The 27,812-nt window shown below is 37.2% G+C and overlaps 2 protein-coding genes across 2 annotated transcripts in view; one reads left to right on the forward strand and one right to left on the reverse strand.

Annotated features, from left to right (window-relative positions):
• The window catches only part of tmem8b (transmembrane protein 8B), a 130,841-nt gene extending 114,328 nt beyond the window's left edge, over window positions 1-16,513 (forward strand). The window contains exons 10-13 of the mRNA XM_067408247.1: window positions 420-598; window positions 1,034-1,180; window positions 2,646-2,762; window positions 16,108-16,513. Of these exons, the coding sequence (XP_067264348.1) occupies window positions 420-598; window positions 1,034-1,180; window positions 2,646-2,762; window positions 16,108-16,443 (779 nt within the window). The 3' untranslated portion in view covers window positions 16,444-16,513. The remainder of the gene's footprint in view (window positions 1-419; window positions 599-1,033; window positions 1,181-2,645; window positions 2,763-16,107) is intronic.
• Window positions 16,514-21,963: 5,450 nt separating this feature from the next.
• Window positions 21,964-27,282, reverse strand: si:ch73-337l15.2 (glutathione hydrolase 6). The gene is made up of 4 exons (XM_067408031.1): window positions 27,151-27,282; window positions 24,313-24,656; window positions 24,088-24,201; window positions 21,964-23,192 (listed from the first exon to the last, which is right to left on the reverse strand). The coding sequence occupies exons 1-4, from the start codon at window positions 27,273-27,275 to the stop codon at window positions 21,964-21,966; spliced, it is 1,812 nt and encodes a 603-aa protein (XP_067264132.1). The 5' UTR covers window positions 27,276-27,282.
• Window positions 27,283-27,812: the final 530 nt, after the last annotated feature.

The following is a 27,812-nucleotide window of genomic DNA, read 5'->3' on the forward strand; positions in this document are numbered from 1 at the left end:
ATCATTTATTTGAAATGGAAATCTTTTGTAACAGCTTTCGATCAATTTATTGAATCTGTGCTGGATAAAATTATTAATTTCCTTCTTTTCGCTATTTCAAAAAAGAAAAAAAAAGTCTTACTAACCCTAAACTTTTAAACAGTAGTGTACCTACTTTCAAAGGCATAGTTTGTGCATCCAAAAAATGAAATGAAAATTCTGTCTTCATTTACTCACTTTCATGTCATTCCAAACCTGTATGACTTTCTTTTTCTGCTGAACATAAAAGAATATTTGAAGATGAATGTTTTCCACATTATTTTCCCTGTAATTACAGTGAACAGGTACTGAAGCTTTCAAGATTTATGGTTAAAACTGCTTATGCAGGACCATGTTATGTCCAGCTTAGAATGGTCTGTAACGTGTGTGTGCTTCTCTAGGTTGGGATGGCTGGGGTTGCACAGACAACACAGAAGCGTATTCGTATGGGTTCCAGCTGCTCTCGACTCTCCTTCTGTGCCTCAGCAACCTGATGTTCGTCCCACCCGTGACCATCGCCATTCGCAGTCATTACCTGCTGGAGGCGTCTGTCTACATTTTCACCATGTTCTTTTCCACTGTGAGTTTGAAGACCCGGTTTAAACCAATCAAAAACATGCCCAAAATTATGCATTGCCAAAGCTAGTTGCATGCTGACATGAATCTTCTAAAATGAAACCAAGATATACAACTTCAAGAATTCTGATTGGATGACCTACGGTTGAAGTCATTGTATCTTGTAAATTAACATAACTGACCAGTCAAATTATAGAACTGGAACTAAATGTTGTATATTTTATATTTCATACTAGATTTGCATTCTGTTTTGCACTAAATAATGTAATGTGCTTGAAGAAATGCTAGCTTACTCACAGACCCATCATGAGTCTTAATTCAGCATATCAGTGGCAGCTGAAGTAAGGAGATTACATTTAAGAACCAGTGACATGTCAAAATGTCATATTTTATTCATGCTTCCTCTGACCCTTTGTTTTCATCTTTCACCCCTGAACAGTTTTATCATGCCTGTGACCAGCCAGGCATTGTGGTCTTCTGCATCATGGAGTACGATGTGCTGCAATTCTGTGACTTCCTCGGCTCGCTCATGTCTGTTTGGGTCACTGTCATCGCCATGGCCAGACTCAAATCCATTATCAAACAGGTACAAATCACTTTGTGCTTCTTCGCTCTGTGTTCACAAACATTTTTTGTTTTTTTTAGTTGTTGCTAATATTCAATTAGCTCAAATATTTATATATGTAGATTATCTGTATTAAATAAATAAAAATTCAAAACCAAGTTGAAATTTACAGTACTGTTCAAAAGTTTGGGATCAGTAATTTTTTTTAAAGAAATTAATTAAATGAATACTTTTATTCAGCAAGGATGCATTAAATTGATACAAAGTGACAGAAATTTCTATTCCAAATAAATGCTGTTCTTTTGAGCTTTCTATTCAAAATGTATAATAATAATAATAATAATAATAAATGTTTCTTGAGCACCAAATCAGCATATTAGAATGATTTCTGAAGGATCATGTGACACTGAAGACTGGTGTAATGATGCTGAAAAATTCAGCTTTGCCATCACAGGAATAAATTACATTTTAAAATATATTAAAATAGAAAACAGATATTTTAAATTGCAATAATATTTCACAATATTACTGTAATTGTAATTATAAATGCATTCTTGTTGAGCCTTGTTTCAAAAACATTAAAAATCGTACCAACCTCAAACTTTTGAATGATAGTGTAAGTATATAAATTGGTCTTTTTAGGGCTACTGTATATAATATCCACAATCTGATGGTTAAAATTACACATGAAGACCCTGGGGCCCTGAAATGCAAGATATTTCTTGTGTCATCAATTTCTATAAATTCATTTTGTGTGATTCATAGAGGCCAGTAGTTTTTCATGGACTTTATTGCCAAGAAAAGAGCTTTCCAAGATGTGCAAGAGAGCAGAAATTTTGTCCACCTCAGTAAACAGCTTACACAGAGTGTAAATATACGAATGTCAGCAGTCTGTCATGTGTTGTCATAATGATGGTGACATTTCGCTGTGGAGCAGAGTAAATATAGGTGGACACTTTCAGGTGTGTGTATGTGCACACTCTCTTTATTTCAGTCTTCAGCTGCTCAGCTGCAGAGAGAAAGAGTGAGATTTAAGGAAAGAGAGCACGGGGAGAAAGACAGTAAGAATGTGATTAACGGTGTGTTTGAGTTATTTAGAATCAGAGGCATGAAGTGAGGGGGCTTCTGTTTGTGAGGGAAGCATCTAATGAAAAGAACAAGAAAAAATAGCTCTCCTTCAGGGAGAACATTGCTATATATGTTAGGTGATTGCGTGTGCGCGCCTGTGAATGTGTTTTGCTGAGTCCTGCAGTTTGCAGACACTAATCAAATCACCCATGTCACAACAGTTCTGAACTTCACAAAGGAAGGAAAGACAATGAGAAGGACATTTTTAGCAGCACCTCTCTTTACTTGCAGTATGCCTGACAGAGGGTGGCTAATGCAAGATGGCTCTAATTGGACTGGGGATTCACTATCGCCTCTACACATGATGAGTTGTCGATGTTTGAACTAATATTCTCAATCTTTGCCACTCTCCTACCAGGTGCTGTACTTACTGGGGGCGATGGCTCTGTCCATGGCCTTACAGCTGGACCGTCATGGCCTGTGGAACCTGCTGGGTCCCAGCCTTTTCGCTTTAGGCATCATGGCCATCGCTTGGGTAAGTATTGTGCACATACATAGATTCCTTGTGTTTAGGACTTTAAAGTATCTTATTAAATGTATAATACATTTATAAAATGTGCCAGAAACCATGTCAGTTATCCTAGACCTGGCTGGGAGCATAAAAATTAACAGATGTTGGAGTTGTTTGCAAGATAAAGGTTTTATTGTTTGTCAAGGATGATTATATAACCATAGTTTGCAAGTTTCTGTCTTCTTACGCTGCACCTGCTGAAACAACCTGCTTAAAGCAGCACATGGTGTTGTGCTGGTCTTTAGAAGCCTGGTTTAAGCCACTCTTTAGTTAGTTTCCCAGCCTGCCTAAGCAGGTATTTAGCTGGTTTAGCTGGAATACCAGTTTTTCTCCCAGCTGGTTTAAGCTCGTCTTCAGCTGGTCTAGTTGGATTTACTGCCTGGTCAAGCAGGGATTTAGGTAGTTTTGCTGGACTGCCAGTTTGTCTCCCAGCTGGTTTATGCTTGTCTACAGCTGGTCTAGCTGGTCTCCCAGCTTGGCCAAGCAGACATTTAGATGGTCTAGCTGGTCCCATAGTCTGGCAAAGCAGACATTTAGCTGGTTTACCTGGACCCCCAGTCTGGCCCCCCATTTTGTCAGTCTAGCTGGTCCCCCAGTCTGGCCAAGCAGACATTTAGTCGGTCTAGTTAGTCTCCTAGCCTGGCCAAGCAGACATTTAGCTGGTTTAGTTGGAGTACCAGTTTTTCTCCCAGCTGGTTTAAGCTTGTCTTCAGCTGGTCTAGTTGGATTTACTGCCTGGTCAAGCAGGGATTTAGCTAGTTTTGCTGGACTGCCAGTTTGTCTCTAGGGCTGGGCGATATATCGAATGCTTTTGTCACGCGCATTTCGTCAGCAAAGCCGGTTCCCTGATTACCACTAAATCGCCATCACCTGCTTTCAAATGGAGTGCCATTTAATAGACAGAGCCGTAGTTCACTGATAAGCCACGCAATATTGCGTTCAATATCGACGGCGATTCATATCGATATTGAACGCAATATTGCGTGGCTTATCAGTGATCTACGGCTCTGTCTATTAAATGCCGCTCCATTTGAAAGCAGGTGATGGCGATTTAGTGGTAATCAGGGAACCGGCTTTATTGACGAAATGCGTGTGACAAAAGCATTCGATATATCGCCCAGCCCTATTTGTCTCCCAGCTGGTTTATGCTTGTCTACAGCTGGTCTAGCTGGTCTCCTAGCCTGGCCAAGCAGACATTTAGCTGGTCTAGCTGGTCTCCCAGCCTGGCCAAGCAGCCATTTAGTTGGTCTAGCTGGTCCCATAGTCTGGCAAAGCAGACATTTAGTTGGTCTAGCTGGTCCCCCAGTCTGGCCAAGCAGACATTTAGTCTGTCTAGTTAGTCTCCCAGCCTGGCCAAACAGACATTTAGCTGGTTTGGTTGGAGTACCAGTTCTTCTCCCAGCTGGTTTAAGCAGGTATTAGCTGTTTTAAGCTTATCTTCAGATGGTCTATCCCATGCAGCCTGGCCAAGCAGACATGTAGCTGGGCAAGCTGGACAGCCAGTTGTTCTTCCAGCCTGAGACCAAGAGTGGCCAAAGTGCCCAAAATCCTTTTAAAACCAGCTAAGAGACAAGCAAACCAGATGAGGTTTAGAAAGGTTTTTTTTTTTTTTTTTTACAGAGAAAACAAAGCTTTTCAGCTTTGTACATGGATAAAATATATTTATTTGTAATACTGTAGTAAATACATCATATTATAAGGCGACATGTCTGTGTGTCCAAAAATAACCATGTTCTTTCAGTCTAACAGATCTGGCAGTTAAATGCCAATGCTAGTTTTTTTCTTTGAATGTTGAGTGACAACAAGCACCTTTTCAATATCTATAATTTATGAAGGCATTTCGAGTTACCTAGGGCTGCATTTATCTGCGCATTAGCATGGTGTGGCATTAAAAGTTACTCTGTTCTGTCAGTATTAGAGACACACTCACTGTTTCATTACCAGGCAGCTTGCACTTAATGCTAATTCCTCTAGTGACCACACAGTTTTTCTGAAGTGAGAAGATAAAAAAAAGTGTGTTGGACAAGGAAAAGTCTTTGCCAGAGCCTCTGGCAAATTACAGTTGAGTGAGAGAAGCACGTCCTCCCTTAAGTCGAATGTGCTGGTGGATATACTGTACGTGCAGAGAGAAAAGGGGCCAGTGAACAACTTCTGCAGCTGCAAAGATATATTGTGTAAGAGAGAAATAATGAGAGAGAATAGCAAATGTTACTAGCAGAAATTATTTCTCCATCCTTTGACTCTGAACCTTCATCTAAAGGCACTAATAAAGCTTCTAATAAAACAGAATGAGGAAAAACACATCTGGACAGAATTAAAGACATCTTTGGATGTTGTAATTTTGGTTTTGAGGTACATCGTTGCTTACTACACTCTATACCTGAGTTTACCCTTTTTTTTGACAACTAAAACATAAGTAATAGCAAATTTTTTCCATAAAAATGGATATTGCCATCACAAATAACTAGATTTGTAAGGCAGCAAAAGAATGGTGTTAAAATTTCAGTCCATCTTATTAACTAAATAACTTTTTTATTAATAGAGCACTGCAGACACTTTAAATATTAAGCACTACATTCTAGGAATACATGAATAGGCTGAAATGTTCTTGCATTTCTGTATGTCAGATTAAAAGACAAGAGTACAGATGACTCTAATTCTGTCTAAAATTCATTGAATGTGACATTGACTGACAAATACACGTCTATCATCTCCATGGCACATAATGGCTCTTTGTAGTTAAAACTTGTCAGTTGACACCCCCATTTCACTGCTCCCCGAGCCTACGCAAAAGCAGTACAAAGCGTCCCACTGTGTGATTCTCACACTTTTCTTCTTTTTTTTTTTTTTTTTGCACAGAAGAAAAAAGCTATAATTTATCAAGTTTGTGACATGCTACATCCACAATTTATTTACAGTGCAGTTTGTCGTTATCTTCTGTGATCCTCTTGCATTGTTTTTGGGATCTGCATTCTGAATGTACACAGATGAGCTCAATTTAGATCAATCGTAATGACCACAGTCGATTAGAACTGAAAAGTGACAAAATATTCAACGCTATCTCACGACCAATTCGTACTTATTCTACGAGGTGGCTATTTCGTATAAATTTATACGACCTCACTCGTGCGAATTCGTACGATTTGTCTAAACCCCAGTGACGGTTAGGTTTAGGTGCGGGGTTTGGGGTAGGTCATTCGTATGAATTCATACGAATTTGTCAACTCATAAAATACATACGATTTAGCAAAAAACGTATGAATTAGTACGAGTGAGGTCGTATGAATTCATACGATTTAGCCACCTCGTAAAATACGTACGAATTGCCGTGAGATCGGGTTGAAATATTTCTTCAGTTATTTAAAAATTCTTAAGCGAAGAGTTTTAAGCCTGAACTAAACTAACCACCAATGTTTTATCATACAAACTGTTACCAAAATGTTAGAAAAAAGACTATTTACTTCTTGTTCATCAGTTATTGTTTTTTGTTTTTTTTTATAAAGATAAAAGATAAAATCTTTAAGATCAAAAAGAAAATCTCTGAAATGGTAAAAAAATTGGATTTTTACACCCAGAACACTCCTGTTGTGGTCACGAAACAAAATATTCATAGAGACAGAAAAAGAAACATTCTCTCTCGCCCTTACAGAGCATGCATTGACTGAGGTTTGAGTTTCATTTCGTATATACAATAACAACCACAATTTGAATTTTAACACTTGAAATCAAATTACACCCGCTAGAGGAATACACATTTTATTTTTACAGAAGAATAATATTTGAGTAGCACCTCCAAACCAAATAAAGGCACAGGATGTTTTAAACATAATGTTTTGAGAGGAAGGATGAGAAGCCTTTGAAATTCCCAATGTGATTTATTTCAGAACATTTTGTAGAAATGTTTCTGTTGTGCCTGATCAGTCCTTCATAGCAGTTAGGTATTTTGACCGGTGTTTCAATTCAATATTGTTTTGGTTCGTGTACATTTTTAGGATGTTTTGCTAAAATGCCCTGCTTTAGATCATGGCACAGCAGTTTATTGGAGGTCAACATTCTGACTAAGCCATAACAAAGTCTCTTTCAAGGAAAGTCTGTTCGCTCGCCAGCCATATTTGCAACGCAGCTATTTTGGGCATCCAAGACCAAGCCTATCTACTTGAATGGGGGAATCCTGAAATCTCAAAAACTGTTTGCCACACTTTCTGATTGCTTGATCATTTCAAATCTGACTTGAACTGTCCCTTAAGCGTGCATCACACAACATTAACTGTTTCTGTGGTAACCTGAGGTTCTAAAGGCAGCTGCAATGATGCAATCACTTTACCAACTGGTGATTGGCTCTTTTATTTAGAAGGCGGGGCTTATTACACCATATTGCATATTGAACTTTCTCCTATTCGTAGTAATATAAGTGTACTGTCTTGGTATATCTAAAGTCTTCGGCCATAATAAGAATGCACTCAAGAATAGAATTTTCTGATACAATTTAGGCTAAGTTCCGGCGGTAGTTCTTTGAATATGGAAGAAGGCAGCAAAGTTAGTCAGTGGAGTGACTGTAAGCTGTTATACAGTACTCATAATAAGTATTATAGTGACAACAAGCAAAACTTGAGGAAAAATTGTATAAGAAAAATGTTGCTTATCCTTGTCCTCCTTATTGGCTGCGCAACATTTTGTTGGCTTCCGCGGCACGTAAAGGATTAGTTCACTTTAAAATGAAAATCACCTCAAGCTTTACTCAAGCCATAGGTGTATATGACTTTCTTCTTTCTAATGAACACAATCGGAGTTATATTAATAAATATCCTGACACATCCAAGCTTTATAATGGCAGTGAATGGGAGCAATGAGTTTGAAGCTCAAGAAAGTGCATCCATCCATCCATCATAAATGTACTCCACATGGCTCCGGGGGGCTAATAAAGGCCTTCTGAAGCGAAGCCTTTTATTTGAAAACATAATTGCTGACTTCAGTATCCTCCATGTTTACTTCTTTCATGCATACGGGTCAGTTAAGGACTGCAACCAATTTGAATTCAATATTGGCCACATTTATACATTGTACATACATTTATACAAAGATAAATAAAAAAAAAAAAAAAAAAAGCCATAAATGAGCAATAAATCATATTTGAGCATTATGGCTTGCAGTGTGATTGTAGCCTTAGAGCAATTAAGCCCTGATGCAGCAAAGCTGACCAATTTCATTACTCCATGCTTCACTTTTTTCCCCTCAAATATAAAATATTTTATTGTTTTAGTGGTGCTGTGGAACTTGGAGGAGGTCTTTGCAAACTTTCTGTGTTCATCAGCAGTAATGCTTCCGCTCTTTTGGCTCTGTTCCATACTCTGTGATCCACGACTCATGCGGTTTATTGTTATGAGCTTCAGCAACTCCATTTTATAGATCCTCTAACATATATTATGAAATAGTACATGCTATGCTATATATACTGGAATCTTATAAAATATATTACTCATTGAATATCTGGGTTTTTTTTTAAACAGAAATGTTAGGATGTAAAATATAATTTTCCTCTATTTCATCCTTTTAAATAAAAATCCTTTAAAAAAAAGAATCAGCCACCAGTAAAACGTCTACTTTTAAGTGATAAAATATTTTATGTTGTATTATTTATAAGTATTAATATTTTAATATATTAATTCACTTTTTTTATTTTAGTAATTAAGTTTCTTCTTAATACTTCTATTTAGCTTTAATTTATTTTAGTTTTAGTAATTTTAGTACTTTAGCTTTTAGTTAGTTTGCCACGGCAACATTTTTAAGTTTCATCTTATAATCACATTCATTTTATTTCAGCTTTATTTCAATATAGTTTTAATTTTATAGTTAACAAAAACAACAGTAATGATATGTTGCGTGTATAAATTGTATTTTGTCAGAAGAATATATGCATATTTATAATGGCGTCAATGGAGAAACATGCTCTTAGTGGCCAGATGGTGTAATTACAGCATCTACCAGCAGGGGCTAACTGAGCCTTGCTAACCAGTTTCTAGTTAAGAAGCTTCTAGTGTGATGTGAATATATTCACTGAGATTCATGCATGATGCAACATCTCAAAGACAGAATGATAAATAACAGCTGAAAAACAAACAACTGAGTAGCTTGTGGGCTAATAATACATTTTGCTCTCATAAATTGTAGCATTTGTCTCAAAACAATGCTCCAGATTATACTAACTAGATTTGAGGTGTGAAGCACCATGATACTGCTTGTGTCCAGGCATCATTGATTCATGTGTCATCCGATCAATATCTGAAGGCATATCCTGCTTGGCTGATGAATTCTTTGAAATCTGTTTGTGCGTATATCCCTCAGAGGTGGTTAAATAAGTGTGATTCATCTCAGGAGCAGCCTGTACTGTTTGAGGATGTGTGTTCAGGACCGTGGGTGTTAGATTCCAATCCTTCTGTCAAAACAGCTGTCTTATAATGTGAAATATAAATGAGAATCAATTTCAATGAAAGTCAAAAAGAACATATGGGAGTCACGCACATTTTGAGAATAATCCTCATTAATAAACAGAATGCGGCATGAAGGCACGGACATCTGGGGTTTGCTGTGATGTACACTAATATGAAGCTGTGTTTTGCAATTGTGTGTGTATAGGTTGGGCTTGTACAGATTTGGCCCATCGGTTAAATGTCACATTTTAAGCTCGTCCATTTTCCTTTCTCTCTTTTTGTAAAATGCACCTGTTATGTGCCTGAAGATTAATGAGTGGAGAAATATTGACAGAGGGCAGGATGTTTCTTTCTCATAATGATTGATGCTGTGGAACTCATTATAAGCTCACAGTGACACTGATATTTACATACCCTCAATAAAAAAAATTAAAAAAAGGTTGTCCTCTAACCTAAAAATGTGTCTAACATATCTAAATGAACTGTTTATAAGTATTAGTATTATTATTATATATATTTTTAGACTGAATCGACATGATTGTACTAGGTTACACTAGAGACAGAATGGTCGGAAAGGCATTTTAAGTCACATCCAAGCTTTATAATGGCGGAGAGCAGGATCAACAAGTATGAGCTGAAGAAAGTGCATCCATCAACATCCATCCATCATCATAAACGTGTACTCCACACGGCTCTAGGGGGTTAAAGGCACAGTATGTTTTGTTTTTTTTTTTTGGTGCTAGGGGGCGCTAAATTCTTCGAAACAATAACAAAGGCATAGATTGATGATGCAGTGAATGAGCGTGGACTCATTGAACTTGTCGTCATTCCGATGGATCTAATAATGTTTATGGATGAGTAAATTCATGTTTTTAAAGGCCAATGGACTATATGCACGGGTTACTTCCTGGTTGTCGTTAAGCCAGCTCGAGCACTTCCGGTGAACTGTTAGCTGTTCATTCTGTAGTCGTTGTACATCGACAGAAAACCATCTATGGTTGACTTTTTAATGTTGTATTTATATTTTAATGTAGTTATCACATTTACCTAATTTGCCAATAAACCAGTTTTATTGATTGCAATAAAGACGAAGCTATTGGGACTGTTTAAAAATGCCTTGTCTGTAATTAGACACACACACACATTTTTTCCCAGCACTTCAAATGTTATTTTTAATGTGATGACCACAAACATTATTTGTTCATCCTTCTGAGATTGTCCCCATTGTAAAACCGAACGTTTAAAAATATAGGAAATTTAACATTTGATAGAAAACACTTATCTAAAAATAAAAAAGACAGTAATTAGCATTTTAACCACCAGATGGCGGCAAATTAGCATTTATTTGCGCACATATGAGCCATTTCCTCTAAACGTTTTTCACTTCGTTTTTGACTAAATATTAAACATTAAAAAAATAACTAGGTTTAAAATACATTTTGTCAATGTGAAGTATGAAATACTCACAAAATCTTATGAAAAACAATAACTTTTATTGTGAATTACACAGAACATACTGCTGTCTTTGCAGGGGACTTGCCTCATCGTCATGGCAACGGTTCGTAGCCAGGTCAGATTACGTCAGAGTTTGTTGCCGTTTGTTGGAAACCTGCTCACACCGCGCAGACATTCCACGACCCGACAAACGCCGATTAAACATGTTCAGTTGGGTGAAAACCAACGCCAACAGGGGTTTCACACCGATCCAACAAACTCCAACAGACGAGTTTGTTGGCGTTTGTTGGCTGTTGTCGGTGCGGTGTGAATTGGCCTTTACGTGACTGGTATAAAGCAGGGCATGGCCGAGAATCGTGGGCGCGATTGCTAACGAGAGACAGATATCAGTGCCACACACGAGTCCCAGGGGATATAAAGGAATGAAGACTTTTCATTCTACCGAACTTACTTTCAAAGCTGAAATACTACTAATAAAGGTCAGTTTATTTGTGAGGTTTCACTTGGTCTCATATTAAACTGCATTTGAGTGTGTCGAAAGTTGTAATGTTATTCTGTGTACTAGTTTGTTGGCTGTATGTGACTTAACAGTAAGCTAGATCAACATTAGAACATCATAATATTCTAACATTTCATCGTGTTGAGCTGTTTAACATGGATTAGTCTTATGTAGCCTACATGTGCTTACCTTGTCTAATAACGTGCAAGAGCGGCGTCTCTGTCAGATCAAAGTTGTTACAAAGCTCTCACCATCTCAAAAATGCCACGGCGATATTGATCCTCGTTTTATTTCTCATTTTAGTCCCAAAGTTTCCTTGCCATGGTCCATAATGTTTGAATGAAACAACAACAGCGTGCCGCTAGACCTTATGCAGCTGTTGGCGTCTGTTGCCATGGTTACTGTGCAGTACAAGGAAACCAGGGATAATGCAGATATTACGTCATTGACAAACTCTTTGAAACTTTCAGAATAATGTAAGTACACAGCTGAATGAAATATATAACACAGTGCAAGTGGTTTTTGGATATTTTAATATAAAAATCTTACATATTGTGCCTTTAATAAAGGCCTTCTGAAGCGAAGTGATGCATTTGTGTAAAAAAATATTCATATTTAACCAGTTATGAAGTAAAATATCTAGCTTCCACCATACCGCCTTCCGTATACTTTCAAAGAACGTGTAAAACTCATGCAGTTCAAAAAGCTTACGGATGGAGGATGGAGGCACTTTCTTCAGCTCATACTTATGAACCCTGTTCACTGCCATTATAAAGCTCGGATGTGTCAGGATATTTATTAATATATCTCAGATTGTGTTCATCAGAAAGAATAAAGTCATATACACCTAGGATGGCTTGAGGGTGAGTAAAGCTTGGGCTAATTTTCATTTGAAAGTGAACTAATCCTTTTAAGGGACTGTTTCTACTGTAGTAGTAGTAATAGTAATACTCTTTATTTATTAATTTATATTTTTGTGTAATGAGTTAATTTGTGTGTTAAAGACAAAACTGTAGTAAAATGGATAGGTGTTGGCATAAACACTGGTTGAATCACATCAGATAAATCCATAAAATGCATTTTTGAAAGACAAATGCATGTATAATAAGCGTCAAGGTTGCTTGCATAAAACTTTTTTGGCACAATTGGCATGAGAAAGGATTCAGTGAGACTTCTTTCCATTGTATGGAAATGACAAAACACACATAATAGCTTTGAAGCCTTTCTGGGACATTTTCAGATAAGGATCTTTTGAAGTATGCGACTGTAATGTGGCAGAGGACAAGAAATGAAATTCCTCAGCCATTAAAAAGTTTCACAGACTTTCAGAACTTCAGTTTTGAAATTGCACAGGAAGCCAGCAAATGCTGGAGTTGAATCAGTAATCAGAGGGAATACAAGATTTGCAATGTCTCGGAGGACCCGCATCTTCAGCACAAATGTGATTGAGTTGTCAGCAGTCACCTGCGTGTGTGTGTGTTTGATTGACTGCTGCACATTCTTTACAGCGGTAACAATGTAAAATCATGAGATTTAAAGTGTCTTGTCCATTTAAGCCCCTTGCTTTCAATTCTGTAACTTGCTATACTGTCATAGATGTTAAACCTCAGTTGTGTGTGTGCTAGAGCTCACATTGTATATTCCCTCAGCTGCACGGGACATTTTTTCACAGTTAAAATTCACGCCATGGCTCTAAAATTGTAACTTGGGGCAAATCTCTAGTCTACATGTTGTCAAATAGCGGAACATTATAACTGAAATGTCATGACAGACAGAGAAAAAGGACAGCGCTTCATTCTCTCTGCACTGTCAGGAGGAAGGTTAATAATGATTTGGAGAACTACTATAGGTTCACAGACTAGATGCTGCTTGGTGCCAACTGTGCAAAAGTGCCTCTTCGGTTTTAACTGTAGAGTTTACATATGTTATACACATCTGTTAAGCTGTTTCTCTGCGCTCAGCTGATAGATTAATACCATGTAATTGCATTAGCAGGAGCATGAGTGGTGTGAAGAGTGTGTGGTGCGGAGTGTGGGAGGACAGCCTGCTTTACGGTGTTCATAAATATCAGGACCCCAGGCTGGAGAATTGAATTTCGATGAAGTCTGTAAATTGTATGTCCAACTTTATAAGTGTGTGCGTTTGGATTCAACTCTAATAGAAGTGGCTTGAGGACATCAGATCTTTATTGGTCTGAAGAAGCATCATGGGCATTAAATCTGATGGGACATGTGCCAGCCTGGCTCAGATTTTTGAGCCAAGTGTATTTTGAATACAACTTCCACATCAAAAATGTGTATTTAATTAAGTTGCAGAATTATTGCAAGTAAAACTGGCATTTTAAATGCTGTGAGAAAACAGTCATACTGTATGTCTTTTTGGGTCACAGTGAAAATTCATACTGGCTGTCAAGATCAGTTGCAATTGTGTTTGGATTATTATATAAAAATGATATATTAGGTCAGGATTCCTTGTGAATACTAACAGCAGTGTGAAATTAAACACATTTATTGGCTTAATCTTAAAGGGTTAGTTCACCCAAAAATGAAAATTCTTTCATTAATTACTCACCGTGAAGAAAAAAGTGAAGCCTCCATTGAGAGCAAAGCCACCAAACCTCTCAAGATCCATAAAGGTGCTCAAAACATATTTAAAACAGTTCATGTGAGTACAGTGGTTCTACCTTAATATTATAAATCATCGAGAATATTTTTTGTGTGCCAAAAAAAAAAAATAAATAATAACTTTTCAACAATTTCTAGTGATGGGCGATTTCAAAACACTACTTCTGAGATTATTCGAATAAGTGATTCGGATCTCCTATTAAACAGCTAAGCTGACTTTGGCGCTCCAAACCACTGATTTGATTCGTAAAGCTCCAAAGCAGTGTTTTGAAATCGCCCATCACTAGATATTGTTGACAAGTCGTTATTTTGTTTTTTGGCACACAAAACGTATTCTCGTCACTTTTTATTATATCAAGGTAGAACCACTGTAGTCACATGAACTGTTTTAAGGGTGCGTTCACACTTGTCATGTTTGGTTCGATTAAAACGAACCCTGGTGCGATTGCTCGGATAGTGCGGTTCATTTGAACATATGTGAACGCTGCCATCCGAACCAAACCAAACACCAAACAAGCGGACCGAGACCGCTGAAAAGATGGGTCTCGGTCCGCTTCCAAACAAACTCTGGTGCGGTTCGAATGATATATGAACGCAACACGGACCAAAGACATGTAACCGAACCAAAAACAGGAAGACGAGACCCTAAAAAGGACAGAATCCTCACGCATGTCGGTTTATCTTGTCATAGTCGCGAGTTTGTCCATGACAGGCATCAGACGCGCGTCTCCATGCAGCAGATCATTTGTGTGTGACGGATGGATTCCCGCCGGTGTTTTGACTACTTTACACATTTTATAAGCTCTTCACGAGTTCCCAGCTGGCCAAAATACCATCACATGCCGGCTACGCACAAACAACGAGCGCATTTACCTCTGAAAACAGCACTGTTTTGGATGTTCGGTAAGGTCCGTCTCAAAATAGGCAATACGTCATAAAATCTGACCAATCACGTTGTGAATGTATCCCTATGCCTTTAGGTTCGGTATCTTTTGGTTCGGTGATAAAATTGCCAATGTGAACGCTAACCGGACCAGGACTAAATGTTTTTTTTTCTTCTTTGGTCCGGACCAAATGAACCAAACGAACTGAACTACAAGTGTGAACGCACCCTAAATGTGTACCTTTCTGGATCTTGAGAGGTTCAGTGGCTTTCAGTGGCCTCACTGAGCCATTGGATTTCATCAAAAATATCTTAATTTGTGTTCTGAACATGAACAAAGGTCTTACGGGTGTAGAACGACATGGGGGTGAGTAATTAATGACAGAATTTTCATTTTTGGGTGAACTAACCTTTTAAACTAACCCTTTTTGCTATTCTTATTTTCAGTTAAATCAAGTTAAATATGGAAGCCTGTTTCTGCCGAAAAAAACATGCTTTGGTAAATTATAATTATGACATCAAAAGTAATACTTATGAAATAGTCCTAAACATGAGATTAAAAAATCGAAATTATTACATAGTTGAAATTTTGAGGTAAAGTCATAGTTATGACATCATAATGACTTTTCTTGTAGGTTCAACTTTGTAATAATTTTGACATTTTATCTTATTTTTTACATAGTATCTCACAATAAACGGTAAAAAAATTACATAAAGTCAATTGAAAGATAAAATTATGAGGAAAAAAGTCAAAATTATTATAAAAAGTTTAAATTATGAGATAATATAGTTGTGACATCATAATATTTTTTCTCTTATCTTTCATTTAGTACCTCATAATAAAAGATCACAGTTATTACTTACATAGTTGAAACTGAAAGATACTGTTGAAAGTCAAAATTGACGTACAAAGTAATAATTATGAAATAAAGACTAAATTATAAGAAATCAGTTATGACAAAAAATATTGACAAATGACATTTTTTTTTATGTAATTCAACTTTTAAGCTCCTTTTATTATGACTTTTTATCTAATAATTTATACCTTTTTTTTGTCATAATTATGATTTATAAAAGCAGTGAAGCAGGGCTTCCACAATTATGTTCAGTAACTGACCCAGAATAATAATCTTACATATATTCCAAGTTATAATTTTATTCTTTTAATTTTTTTTTTGTTTTCAAATGAGTTTTAATAAAGGCAGTGATACTTTAATCATCTGAGTTGCACCTGCTGCAACTAGTTACTTAAATGGTTAAGTTCAGTCTGTGAGACGACCACAGTTGGTGAACTTGATGATAGAAGTACCTCTGGTGCCCGTGTGTCTTATCAATTCATGTGTCTTTCTCACTGTTCGTGCGTTTTAGACCATGCTGATTTATTCACGATGCAACGTGTCTCCTGCTTTGTGTTCTTCAGACCGTGCGCACCATCCGCCGGCGCCGCTGTTACCCACCGACCTGGAAGCGCTGGGTCTTTTTCCTGTTCCCCGGCACCACCATTGCCACATCAGCGGTGGCCTTATATGCCTTCGTGGAGACGGAGGAGAATTACTTCTACATCCACAGCATCTGGCACATGCTTATCGCCGGGAGCGTCGGCTTCCTTCTGCCGCCACGTGCCAAACCAGACGTGAAAGTCACTCCCCTGAAGCGGCGGCGAGGCTGCGGCTACCAGCTCTGTGTGAACGAACACGAGGAGATGGGACTGGTGGACCCAGCGATCATTACCATCAACAGCATATGCACCAGCTGATGATGTTTGATGGAGTTTAGTGACGTGGACTTTTATTTGCCTTTCCTCTCCTTCCTTTGGAATATAAAAACACGGAAAACAAAGCCAGAGAACTTACTGATGCACTGTAAATAACTTTTGACCGAAACACCGATACGCGCATATATACGTACAAGTTTTTTGTCATCGTTATTTGGATTACTATTATCGTTAATATCGTTTGCATTGTTAGTATCTGGGAATGGTTTGTGTCAGTACAGCGATGCACTGTTATTAGTGCATTATTTAAAACGTCTGAGCTGATTTCGCTGCTGCTACTTGACAGTGACTGTAAAATTTTAAAAATGTGTCATGTAATTTATTCATTGTTTTCTGGCACTCAAATGACCAAATGTTTTATTGTGTTTAGAGGATGCAACGGAAGAACATTTTGTGGATGTATCAAGGGCACTGCTTTTTTAGTTTTCTTTCTAAACATCTTTTGCACTGAGACACAAAAATGTGATACTGTACATTTTTTAAATATAAGTATAGTTATGATCCAGTCACAATGTGTACATGTACATGTATAGTATAGTTGTTTTCAGTGGAATGTTTGATTGTACTTTGGATTGCATTGTATTGCCTTTGCAGCATAACTGATTGTCGATTTATAGAGGGTTTAGGAAAGTATCCATTGCCAAGACCAGGTTTTAATACGAAACCTCAGATAAATAACCTCATATTTCCTGTTGTATTTACCTAGTGAGGATCAGAGGGAGACATTTTAAAGCAAAAGCAAAACAAATAAACGTTTTATTTTTTCGGTATCAAATCAGATTCTTATTTATCCCTGTGCAAGGGTAATGTGTTACTTCTTGAAAATGACATAATTTAATGTCTCTGATGGATGTGCATAGATTGTCATCATACCCCAATATACTGGAGAGATGAGAAACCGCAAGCAGAGGCCTCTGGGATACAAAAACCCCATTTTTCAAATAAATCATTTCCTCGCAAATTCATATCATGACATCATCCTCTGTATGTCAGTTGCTGTGATGGTGCTTATGAGAACAGTTACCTTTGGCCTGGATATGCCCATATGCATCAGTGAAATCACTGGACTCGCTCTATCAGTACTGTATGTCTTAAAGTGCCCTGCTTATGTGCTCTCATATCACACATCAATATCCGTTTCAATCTTAAACTACACTGAGCTTCAGGACTGTTTTTCAGTCTTGAGATCACACAATGATACGATATATCCCACTTTAACTGCCTTTGACTAGGGATGAATCATGTGTCATGCTACTAGTAATGAGTATCTTCGTACTCCAAGCTGAACATTTTTTAGTTATAAGACATCCAGTGACTCTGCCTGAAATTAAATCCTTGTTATCATTGTCTTAATAGTGGCATGACTTTTAATTGCACAGAAACAATGTTCTACGATTGAACATTATGGCCTTAAAGGGTTAGTTCACCCAAAACTGAAATTTCTGTCATTAATGACTCATTAATTTCACACCCTTAAGACCTTCGTTCATCTTCGGAACACAAATTAAGATATTTTTGATGAAATCCGAGAGGTATATGACTCGTCCATAGACATCAAAATAATTAACAACAAAGTATAATTGAATAAAGTCGTTATTTTTGTTGTGTTTTTGCGCACAGAAAGTATTCTCGCCGCTTCATAAAATTAAGGTTGAAGCACTGCAGTCATGTGGACCGTTTTAATGATGTCTTTAGTACCTTTCTGGACCTTGAAAGTGTCGGTTAAATTGATGTCTATGGATGAGTCATATACCTCTCGGATTTTATCAAAAATATCTTAATTTGTGTTCCCAAGATGAACGAAGGTCTAAAGGGTGTAGAACTACAGTACATGAGAGTGAGTCATTAATGACAGAATTTTCATTTTGGGGTGAACTAACCCTTTAACTACATATTGTCATGTTGTTGTTGTTGTTGTTGTTATTATTACCAGTAATTTATTTCATTATTTTATCTTTATTTACAAATGTAAAAATGTCACAATTCCATCATAAGTTTGGGTTTAGTAAGATTTTTTAATGTTTTTAAAAGACGATTATTCTTATTCTTTCCAAGGCTGCGTTTATTTGATCAAAAATAAATCAAAACCAGTAATATTGTGAAATATTATTACAAATGAAAATAAATAATGTATTTTAATATATTTTAAAATGTAATTTAGTCCTGTGATGGCAGTGTCACGATCCTTCAGAAATCATTCTAATATACTCATTTGGTGCTCAAGAAATATTTATTATTATCAATGTTGAAAACAGTTGTTTTTAATACATTTTATCAGGATTTGATGAATAGAAAATTTAAAAGAACAGCATTTATTTGAAATAGAAATTAGTTGAAACAATGTTAAGTCTGTTGTACATGTGTATACAGTGTGTACTTGCTGAATAAATATATATTCATTCCATTAAAAAAATAAAAAATCTTACTGACCCCAAACTTCTGAACTGTAGTGTACAGAATTAATTATAAGTGATTTTACAATAATAATCAATATATAAAGATTTTTTTTTATTTGGTGGACCGTGTCCACCCATATCTACAAACAAATCAAGCCCTCCCTAAACCAGATTTTCTGTGATCTAGCACTTTGTGTTGATATGCAGCTTTTTGTAAATGGGCACTATGCTCATTTCTCCTCGCACAACACATTCGCTAAGGCTCTGTCATGTGTCGGAGCAATCTTTTGCAATTTTCCTAGTCAAAATGGGAATGGATGAGAGATGTCACGCTGAGATTGGGGACACGCTGAGATTGGCTGCGGTTTCTAGATGGCGAATAGGTAAACGAGGTAGACTTCTAAGCTAATGAAAGCCATTTATTTCACTCATTTAAAATCATTTTCAATTCACAAAATGTCCTTTAACTGTGCCTCAATTTGCAGTGTAATTAGGACATGGTATTAAAATCCTGATCTAATTCATGCGCTTTCAGTAAATGTCTGGGTATCTGTATTGAAAAGGAAGTGGCTCAGTAGGAGTCCAAACTGACAGCAGCCTAGGCGCAGCGTCACAAATGGGAGGAACGGCGTAACATGTTTTAATTAAGATATGCATGTGTTCGCAGCCTCTGAAAGCAGAGTGACAGCACATGAATTATAACAGTCCAAAGAATGAGCAACACTTAAGCCTGACACCCACTCTGACACATGAAGTATAGTGGCTGAACAGGAAACATTACTAACATTCCAGAAAAACTGGAAAGCAGCATTGTGCTTTAATATACAGAATGAAGACATTTGAAACAGTTCACCAGTGAAATGCATACAATGTTCCATGTTTCATTAAATCACTAGTGTTTTTATTCATAATCTACATTTTATTAGACAAGCATTGTTACTCAAGTCTTGCTCTGTGGCATCAGTGCATTTTATAGTATGCTTAAATATCAAAACACACCGTTTCTGTCATGTTTTGTGTCATATTTTAAATCTGATGTCTGTATTTCCCCTACTGTCATCAAACGGAACGGCAAAAAATTTTTTTTAACTGGTTTCCTGCTTAGATGCTCAAACAAAGCGTTTAAAAGCAGCACAAAGTTTAAACTTTTTGGGCAGGGATCAATTTGTCTTACAGTTGTCTGCATAATATTTTAATATATATAAAAATGTATACACTTCAGCTTTAAGCAATAATGACAGATTCTGAAACAATATACTTGATGTATACTTCTGTATTATTCCTTCATAACCAAGATGATGAGCTGAACAGGCAAAGAACTCAAATGAAAACTGACAGTGCAGCTTATCAGCACAATGAAGATAGACCACCACATTTTTTTTACAATCACAAAATCTGCTTCAGCAGCATTGAGATTTTTTTGCACTGGCACAAAAACTCTGTACAAAACTCTATCAAAAGCAACACACTATCATGGTAGTTCATAACTATTTTATGTTTTGGCGAATTGGTGTCTTAATTCATATGAATTTGTACAATCTTATTCATACATGTTTGTATGATCTGCTCACGCCCCACTGGCAGTTAAGTTTACGAAAAAACCTTCAAGCTAAAAATTTCTTTAAAAAAATTTCATACCAATCACACGGTACAAATCCATACAAAATCGCTAAACAGTACTCATGTTATTGTTTTTCCAAACAATAAAAGAACTAAAAGCAACCCAATTTTGTAATAGAACTCAAACATGCAGCTTTTTGTCCAACAAATCATAAACATCTCACATTAATTCATCTGAACAAACACCATTCTTCCATCAGCAACTCCAGAAGCAAATAACCTTCACATACACACATAGTCAAACATTGAAAAAAGTGTATAAAACTTCATAAAAAACATCTGTAAATGACCTTTATCAAAATGTTACAAAGAAGCAGCAGTCCTTCACTCATCAGGTTCATCAAATCGATTCACCTGTTAGTGTTTGTGTGCACTGCATAGTCACTGCATGATTCACAGGATTCAATGAAACAACACACAAAAAAAAATCAATTTAAAGACATCTCACACACACACACACACACACACAAAAAAAAAACGCTGAAAGGAGAGAACATTTAAAGGGATAGTTCACCCAAAAATGAAAATTTGATGTTTATCTGCTTACCCCCAGGGCATCCAAGATGTAGGTGACTTTGTTTCTTCAGTAGAACATAAATGATGATTTTTAACTCCAACCGTTGCCGTCTGTCAGCCGTATAATGTGGGTCAATGCAACTTCTTTTATAAGAGTAAATAAAACATGCACCGACAAACCCTAATTAAACCCTGCGGCTCGTGATGACACATTGATGTCCTAAGACACGAAACGGTTTGTGCGAGAAACCGAACAGTATTTATATAATTTTTTACCTCTAATACACCACTATGTCCATCTGCGTTCAGCATTCGCTTAGTAAGGTCTGATCGCGCTCTGACAATGGAAGTAATGTCTAGCACTCATTGAAATATAAGCGCGAGACATCACTGCCGTTGTCAGAACGCGATCAGACCTTACTAAGCGAGTGCTGAACGCAGTTGGACATAGTGGTGTATTAGAGGTAAAAAATGATATAAATACTGTTCGGTTTCTCGCACAAACCGATCGTTTCGTGTCTTAGGACATCAATGTGTCGTCACGAGCCGCAGGGTTTAATTAGGGTTTGTCGGTGCATGTTTTATTTACTCTTATAAAAGAAGTTCCCATTGACCCACATTATATGGCTGACAGACGGCAACGATCGGAGTTAAAAATTTGTATAATTTGTGTTCTGCTGAGGAAACAAAGTCACCTACATCTTGGATGCCCTGGGGGTAAACAGATTAAGATCACATTTTCATTTTTGGGTGAACTATCCATTTAACAGAGGAACTATTACATTTAAAAATAGATTTTTTTTTTTTTTTTTAACCAAAAACAATTGCATTTACAGAGAACATTCCCAGTAATGTGAGGCTGTACATAACATAAGTCATGGGGAGTATGAGTGCAATGCTCTTAAAGTGCATAACATATCATTTTTACAAAATATGTTATTACTGTCCAGATCTTTTCTTTTTTTTTGCCTTAGTATCCATCAGCATAAACCTTAGTGGCTCCGTAGACTCCTACATGTTCTGATTTCAGCTGCAGATGCATGGACAGGAAGCCATCTGAACATTCCCCCACCTCCTTTACCCACCCGTCTTGCTCTGAAGGCGTACGGAAGACAACAGTGTTGTTTGTGACGTCAGGCATACAGCCAGACAGAGACTCGGAGTCGGTACCCCCCTGCTCTATATATAGCAGAGGACTGCTCACAGTGTCATTAACAGACAGTCCAACGTCAACCAGGTTTCTCAGCGTAACCACAGAATGAATCAGAGCAGAAAGCCCTCCGGTCACAGCAACAAGCGCCGTCTCTTTGTCTTGATCCTCTTCATTATCATATATGTTGAGCACTAGAGGAAAACTAAAATAAGGCACCTGAGAGACGTCTGAGGTAAAGTCATTGAGAATGACTCCACTACTTGGTAAGTACTGCCCGGATCCCCATGTGCTGTTGAGCGAGGTGGAGATTACTATGAAATTGCCGTGACTATCAAGGATTCCTACATGACTGCTTGTGGTATTTAATGTGAATATCTCTCTCTGACTTGTGTTGAGGAATTCATTCACCAAATTTAAGAGAGCTTTATAAGAGGCAGAGGCATTACCGAGATCTCCGTGGCTCGGAAAAGTGAGGTTTTGCTCTCGAACTCTATCTAATATATCGGATACCATTCCACCTGTGTGCTGTGAGGGGGCTGAAAGAATTGTGTATTTCTCCTTTTCCAAGATAAGGGGCTCATTGATTTCTCCGCTGCCGGCCTGAACGGCAGCAAGGAAAGCCGGCCTCTCAGCTTCAGAAATGTCTTGAGCCAATTTTACGGCCAGATTTTCTGGGAAATGGGAGGCATTTAGGCTGACGCTCAGCAAAAGTTCTGATAGATTCCCGTTGGCAACACGCTCACCCTCTGATTTCACACGCCCGTCCGTATCACAGAACAGACCGGACAGTCCTGACTGGAGTATTTTGTCCTTGTGGGTTTCTAAAGCCCTGGAAAGGATTCCATCAATACGGAAGCCGTCTTTAGCGAGTTTCGTGGCGCCCTCGAAAAGCCGACTCCATTCTAAATGCCCGTAGTTGGAGTGCAGCAGTTGAAGGCCCTGCAATAATGAGGGAGCTCTGTATGTAGGCAGCTGCTGAGAGGTGTCACGTATTGCTTTAATTGATTTTGTATCATCTTTGTACAAAATTGCAGAAAACACTCCACCTTGAAGAAAAGGGAAGCATAAATGAATCATTCAACAGCCTCAAAAAACTGTTTATGCATTTAGTATCCTCGTGAAAGGCAAATGCAGTGGTAATTATTTGTAGACATTAACAACACTATGCATTTGAGAGTCTAAACTTTTCAAATATTCATCATGATTTTTTTTATTCTACGCTTAATTTCCTCTATAACCTTTCATAAACATTATTTTACATCTAAAGAGACTGTCTTTAAAACTATGTGTTTAAATCATTTGAAATGCAGAACACTTCAACAAAACTTGCTCAATTACACTGCATACTGGAAGATAAACATTAAAACTGCAGATTTTAGGAAATTAAGAGCTAAAAATCAGTCATGCATGCAAATGTTAATAGCATTGGCAGTGCTGTAGTCGAGACCAACAAATTTGAGTCCAAGACCAAAAGAGGATTGTATTTGAGTCCATATTTTCATGCTCTTGGTCTTGTCATGGACTTTGAAGCATGCTGACTCATTTTTGACTCAGATTCAAGTCTTTTCTTCTCCTTGTTTTAACTTCAGTGTTGAAATGCTGGTTAGGTATGTTTTGAAGCATGGCAGCTGGTTTGAGCTGGTTTATGCTGGTCCTTAGTTGGTCTTGATCTGCTTATAAGCTGGTCTCGAGCTGGAGCTAGTTGCTTAGTACCAGTTTAGGACTAGCACTAAACCAGCTCAAGACCAGCTTAAACCAGCTGCCATGCTTCAAAACATACCTAACCAGCATATGCTTGTTTTTTTTTGCAGGGTCAGACTCGCTAGTCTTGACTACAACACTGAGAATTTGACATTTTGTTGTGACTAACCAAGATTGTGACCCTGAAATATGTTCTTTGTGAAGAAAAGGGAAGTGATAAAAAAAGTACACAATACTAACCTAATCCAGCTGTGTGTGGATGAACAACTCCTAAGCAGAGTAAAGCAGCAATCCCTGCATCTACCAGATTCCCTTGCTCCTGAAGAAGCTCCTTACCAATACCAGAGCAGATTGCTATAAACAAAAAGTCACACTGAATACATCAAGATATGTTTTGATACATATTTATGGATTTTCTGTCATAATACACATTTTCATTGTAAGTGTCAATGAAAGGAGTCATGCCTGAGTCTGTGATGATAGCAGCATTGTGGTACAGTGGTTGACTGTGCTCATGAGTGTGACTACCATTATTATGATTATGTTTGTGGTCGTGGTTATGGTCTTTGTCGTGATCATCATCTTCTCCATGCTGATCGTCGTGCTCGTGGTCTTCATCCTCTGAGCTCTTGTGTGTCCCGTTAGGCTCCTGATGATGTGACAGGTCCTGACGCTCTTCAACTCCAGACCAATAGCCATTCCATTCATACACCATAAATCCAAAAACAATTCCCAGAAGAATCACAGCCACCATGACCCTGATACAGGTGTCTCTTTTCCTTCTCTGTCTTTGCTGATTGATGAAGGGCCTGTAGAGTGTAAGAACAATAAGAATGTGCAGTCTGGAGGGACAGTAATCATATAGCACAAATATAAAGTAGATTTTGTTTTTTGTGATGCTGCTCCAAATTAGTCTGAGTATGTCAGTGGATGGCCCATCACTTTGATCTGCTGGATGATAGCTGGAATACAATGCACAGTTGGACACTGAATAGTTCACATAAAAATGAAAATTCTGTCACTATTATTTACTCACGCTCTTGTTCGTATCTGAACCAGTGCGCCCGTGTTCAGATGCAAACTAGACCCAGTGGCTTTTGCTGCTATTTGAATGCAGATGCAAACTGAAAATTTCAGGCTTCAATAGGTTACATTTTAGTAGTTCCATTCTGTTTGTCACATAAAGTTTTTGTATGACTTCAGATATACCTAGTATGTGATTCATATGGGCTACTTTTAAAATGTTTATCATATTTAAAGGGTTAGTTCACCCAAAAATGCCGTTCCACATGTTCCAGATTTTTTTGTTGAAATCCGATGCCTACATGAGGCCTGCATAGACAGCAATAACACTTCCTCTCTCAAAATCCATAAAGGTACTAAAAACATATTTAAATCAGTTAATGTGAGTTCAGTGGTTCAATATTAATATTATAAAGCAACGAGAATATTTTTGGCGTGTCAAAAAAAATAAAAAATAACGACTTATATGGTGATGGCCGATTTCAAAACACTACTTCAGGAAGCATCGGAGCATAATGAATCAGTGTATTGAATCATGATTTGGATCGCGTGTCAAACTGCCAAACTGCTGAAATCACGTGACTCTGGCGCTCCGAACCGCTGATTCGACACACTGATTCATTATGCTCCGAAGCTTCCTGAAGCATTGTTTTGAAATCGGCCATCACTAAATAAGCCGTTATTTTGTTTTTTTTGGCGCACCAAAAATATTCTCGTCGCTTTATAATATTAATATTGAACCACTGTACTCACATGAACCGATTTAAATATGTTTTTAGTACATTAATGGTCTTGAGAGAGGAAATGTCATTGCTGACTATGCAGGCCTCGCTGAGCCATCGGATTTCAAAAAAAATCTCTTAATTTGCTTTCGAAGTTCTTACGGGTGTGAAACGGCATGAGGGTGAGTAATAAATGACAGAATTTTCATTTTTTGCTGAACTAACCCTTTATCAGCCTTCCTAAAGAATCTTTGCTAAAGAATCTTTCAGGCCATTTTGTGTACTGCACTGTAAAACTCAATAAGTTCAGAATACTCAAAACATTTGATTAAACTTATTACCTTGAAACATTTAAGTTAACTAACTTATTTTTTTTAAGTTAGTAGAACTTAATTTTTTTGTGACAAGTGGGACGGGGCAAGGCCAGTGTGGTGCACAGGTGTCTCTCATTAACAATCACATCACTGGCATTCCTTCGCTCCCAAAGTTCTCAGCCTCGCCCCACTCAAGTACATGTAGTTAATTTACATAAACATCACATTCAGATCTTGATTAAATGTTAGTTAGCAAAAACACATGCTATTATAACTATCAAAGAGACTGTCAATATATACTTGCATGTATGTAATCAAACAACATACAGAATATATGTGGTCTTAAAAGTTTTGAAGCCCATCCTCAACCTAACCACACGATCTACTCTTCACCAGAATGGTAACCATACAAAACTAACATAACAGAACCCTCTGTCAATCCCAAAATAAAACAACATTAAACACTAACTTATGTCTCCCTATGTTAATCTTATGCAAAGCATGCTGGGAATTAGAAATCTGCTTTAACTAAGACAGTTTAGTTTACTTGAAATATGTCAGTGCTGTGAACTCAAAAGTAAAAGAAAGTTTTAAATACTCATAACAGTTAATTTAACTGAACTAATTTGTTTAATGTAAGTTTGTCCTACTCAAACGAATTAAGTATTTTGAGCGTTAGGGTTTACAGTTGTTTGACTGTAAACCTTTTTGTTGTTGTTTTTAAATTGAGTTTAACACTGTATGGTTGGCATGATTGGAAAATCTATCTATCTATCTATCTATCTATCTATCTATCTATCTATCTATCTATCTTATATATATATATATATATATATATATATATATATATATATATATATATATAAAATTCTTGAATGTTAGATGATTCTTGTTAAATTAATCATTAATCTGACACAAATTAATCATTAATCAACTCTTAACTGGCAAGAAAATCTTTAAACGACATAATATTGATTTACACTGGAACACCCCTTCTACACTGCTAGCGCCGTGACGCGACGCGACGCAGCAAAACTAGAAAGATCCAATTACAGTCACTGCAGGTGTTCTGCTTTGTAGTTTGTCGCGTCGCGTCTTTAGCAGGTAGAGCACCTGTTGTCGCACTAACATCAGTAAAAGCAGCCACGACATAAGAGAAAATGCAATTCACATTAAAGCAGATACTTTGAAATGAACGTGCACAACAGACGTCAAGCAAATTTTACTTTCATTTTGTCACTTACGAATGGAAATCTATCGTAATTTCTTCATCGCCTTCTTCTTCGGTACAATCGTTGTCGTCATCTTGCACATCGCTCGCAAGTACTTTATATTTAACAGTGCTCTGCACCATGTTCCCCGTGTGCATTTTGGCTGTGAAGTTAAAACATTGAATCCGGTAACCTGTCGGCTAATCTCCTACTTCCTGTTCGTCCTGACAGTCAGGCCAGGTAGAAACTACACAAACCCGTAACTGATGGGCGTGAAAGGCGATTGTGTTTCAAGATATTTGTTATAGGCCTATATATATTCAAATCATGTTTTGAAAATGTTATGGTATGGTTTGTCATAGCAGAAAAAATAGCAGGCTATGCCATGATAAACTGTAGCCTTGATATGAAATACATATAGCCTAAGTGACTGTTTTCTTATTAGCAGTGATTTTGTATGTTGATTTCCAAAATCTAGTTTAAAACGTAGAGCACGTGGACCTTTTGTAATTTTTTTTTCGTGGGCTATAATGGTGGAAATGTTCAACAGCCTTTTGTTCAGCCTTGTGTGGAAATGTTGAACAGCCCAAGACCTTAATGTACGTGTCTATACAGAAAATGAGTTTCAGAAATAAACTCATTTTAAGAAATATTCTAGAACATAAACTAACTCTATAGCTTCCCATATTTATACT

This window comes from Chanodichthys erythropterus, chromosome 13, assembly GCF_024489055.1.
Source record: "Chanodichthys erythropterus isolate Z2021 chromosome 13, ASM2448905v1, whole genome shotgun sequence".
Lineage (NCBI taxonomy): Eukaryota > Metazoa > Chordata > Actinopteri > Cypriniformes > Xenocyprididae > Chanodichthys > Chanodichthys erythropterus.

Coding starts and splice junctions, on each gene's coding strand:
- si:ch73-337l15.2 (XM_067408031.1), bottom strand. CDS start 27,275: ATGCACACGGGGAACATGGTGCAGAGCACTGTTAAATATAAAGTACTT. Junction 24,202..24,312: donor TGCTATCATCACAGACTCAG/GCATGACTCCTT, acceptor TTTTGTTTATAG/CAATCTGCTCTGGTATTGGT. Junction 23,193..24,087: donor TCCACACACAGCTGGATTAG/GTTAGTATTGTG, acceptor CTTTTCTTCAAG/GTGGAGTGTTTTCTGCAATT.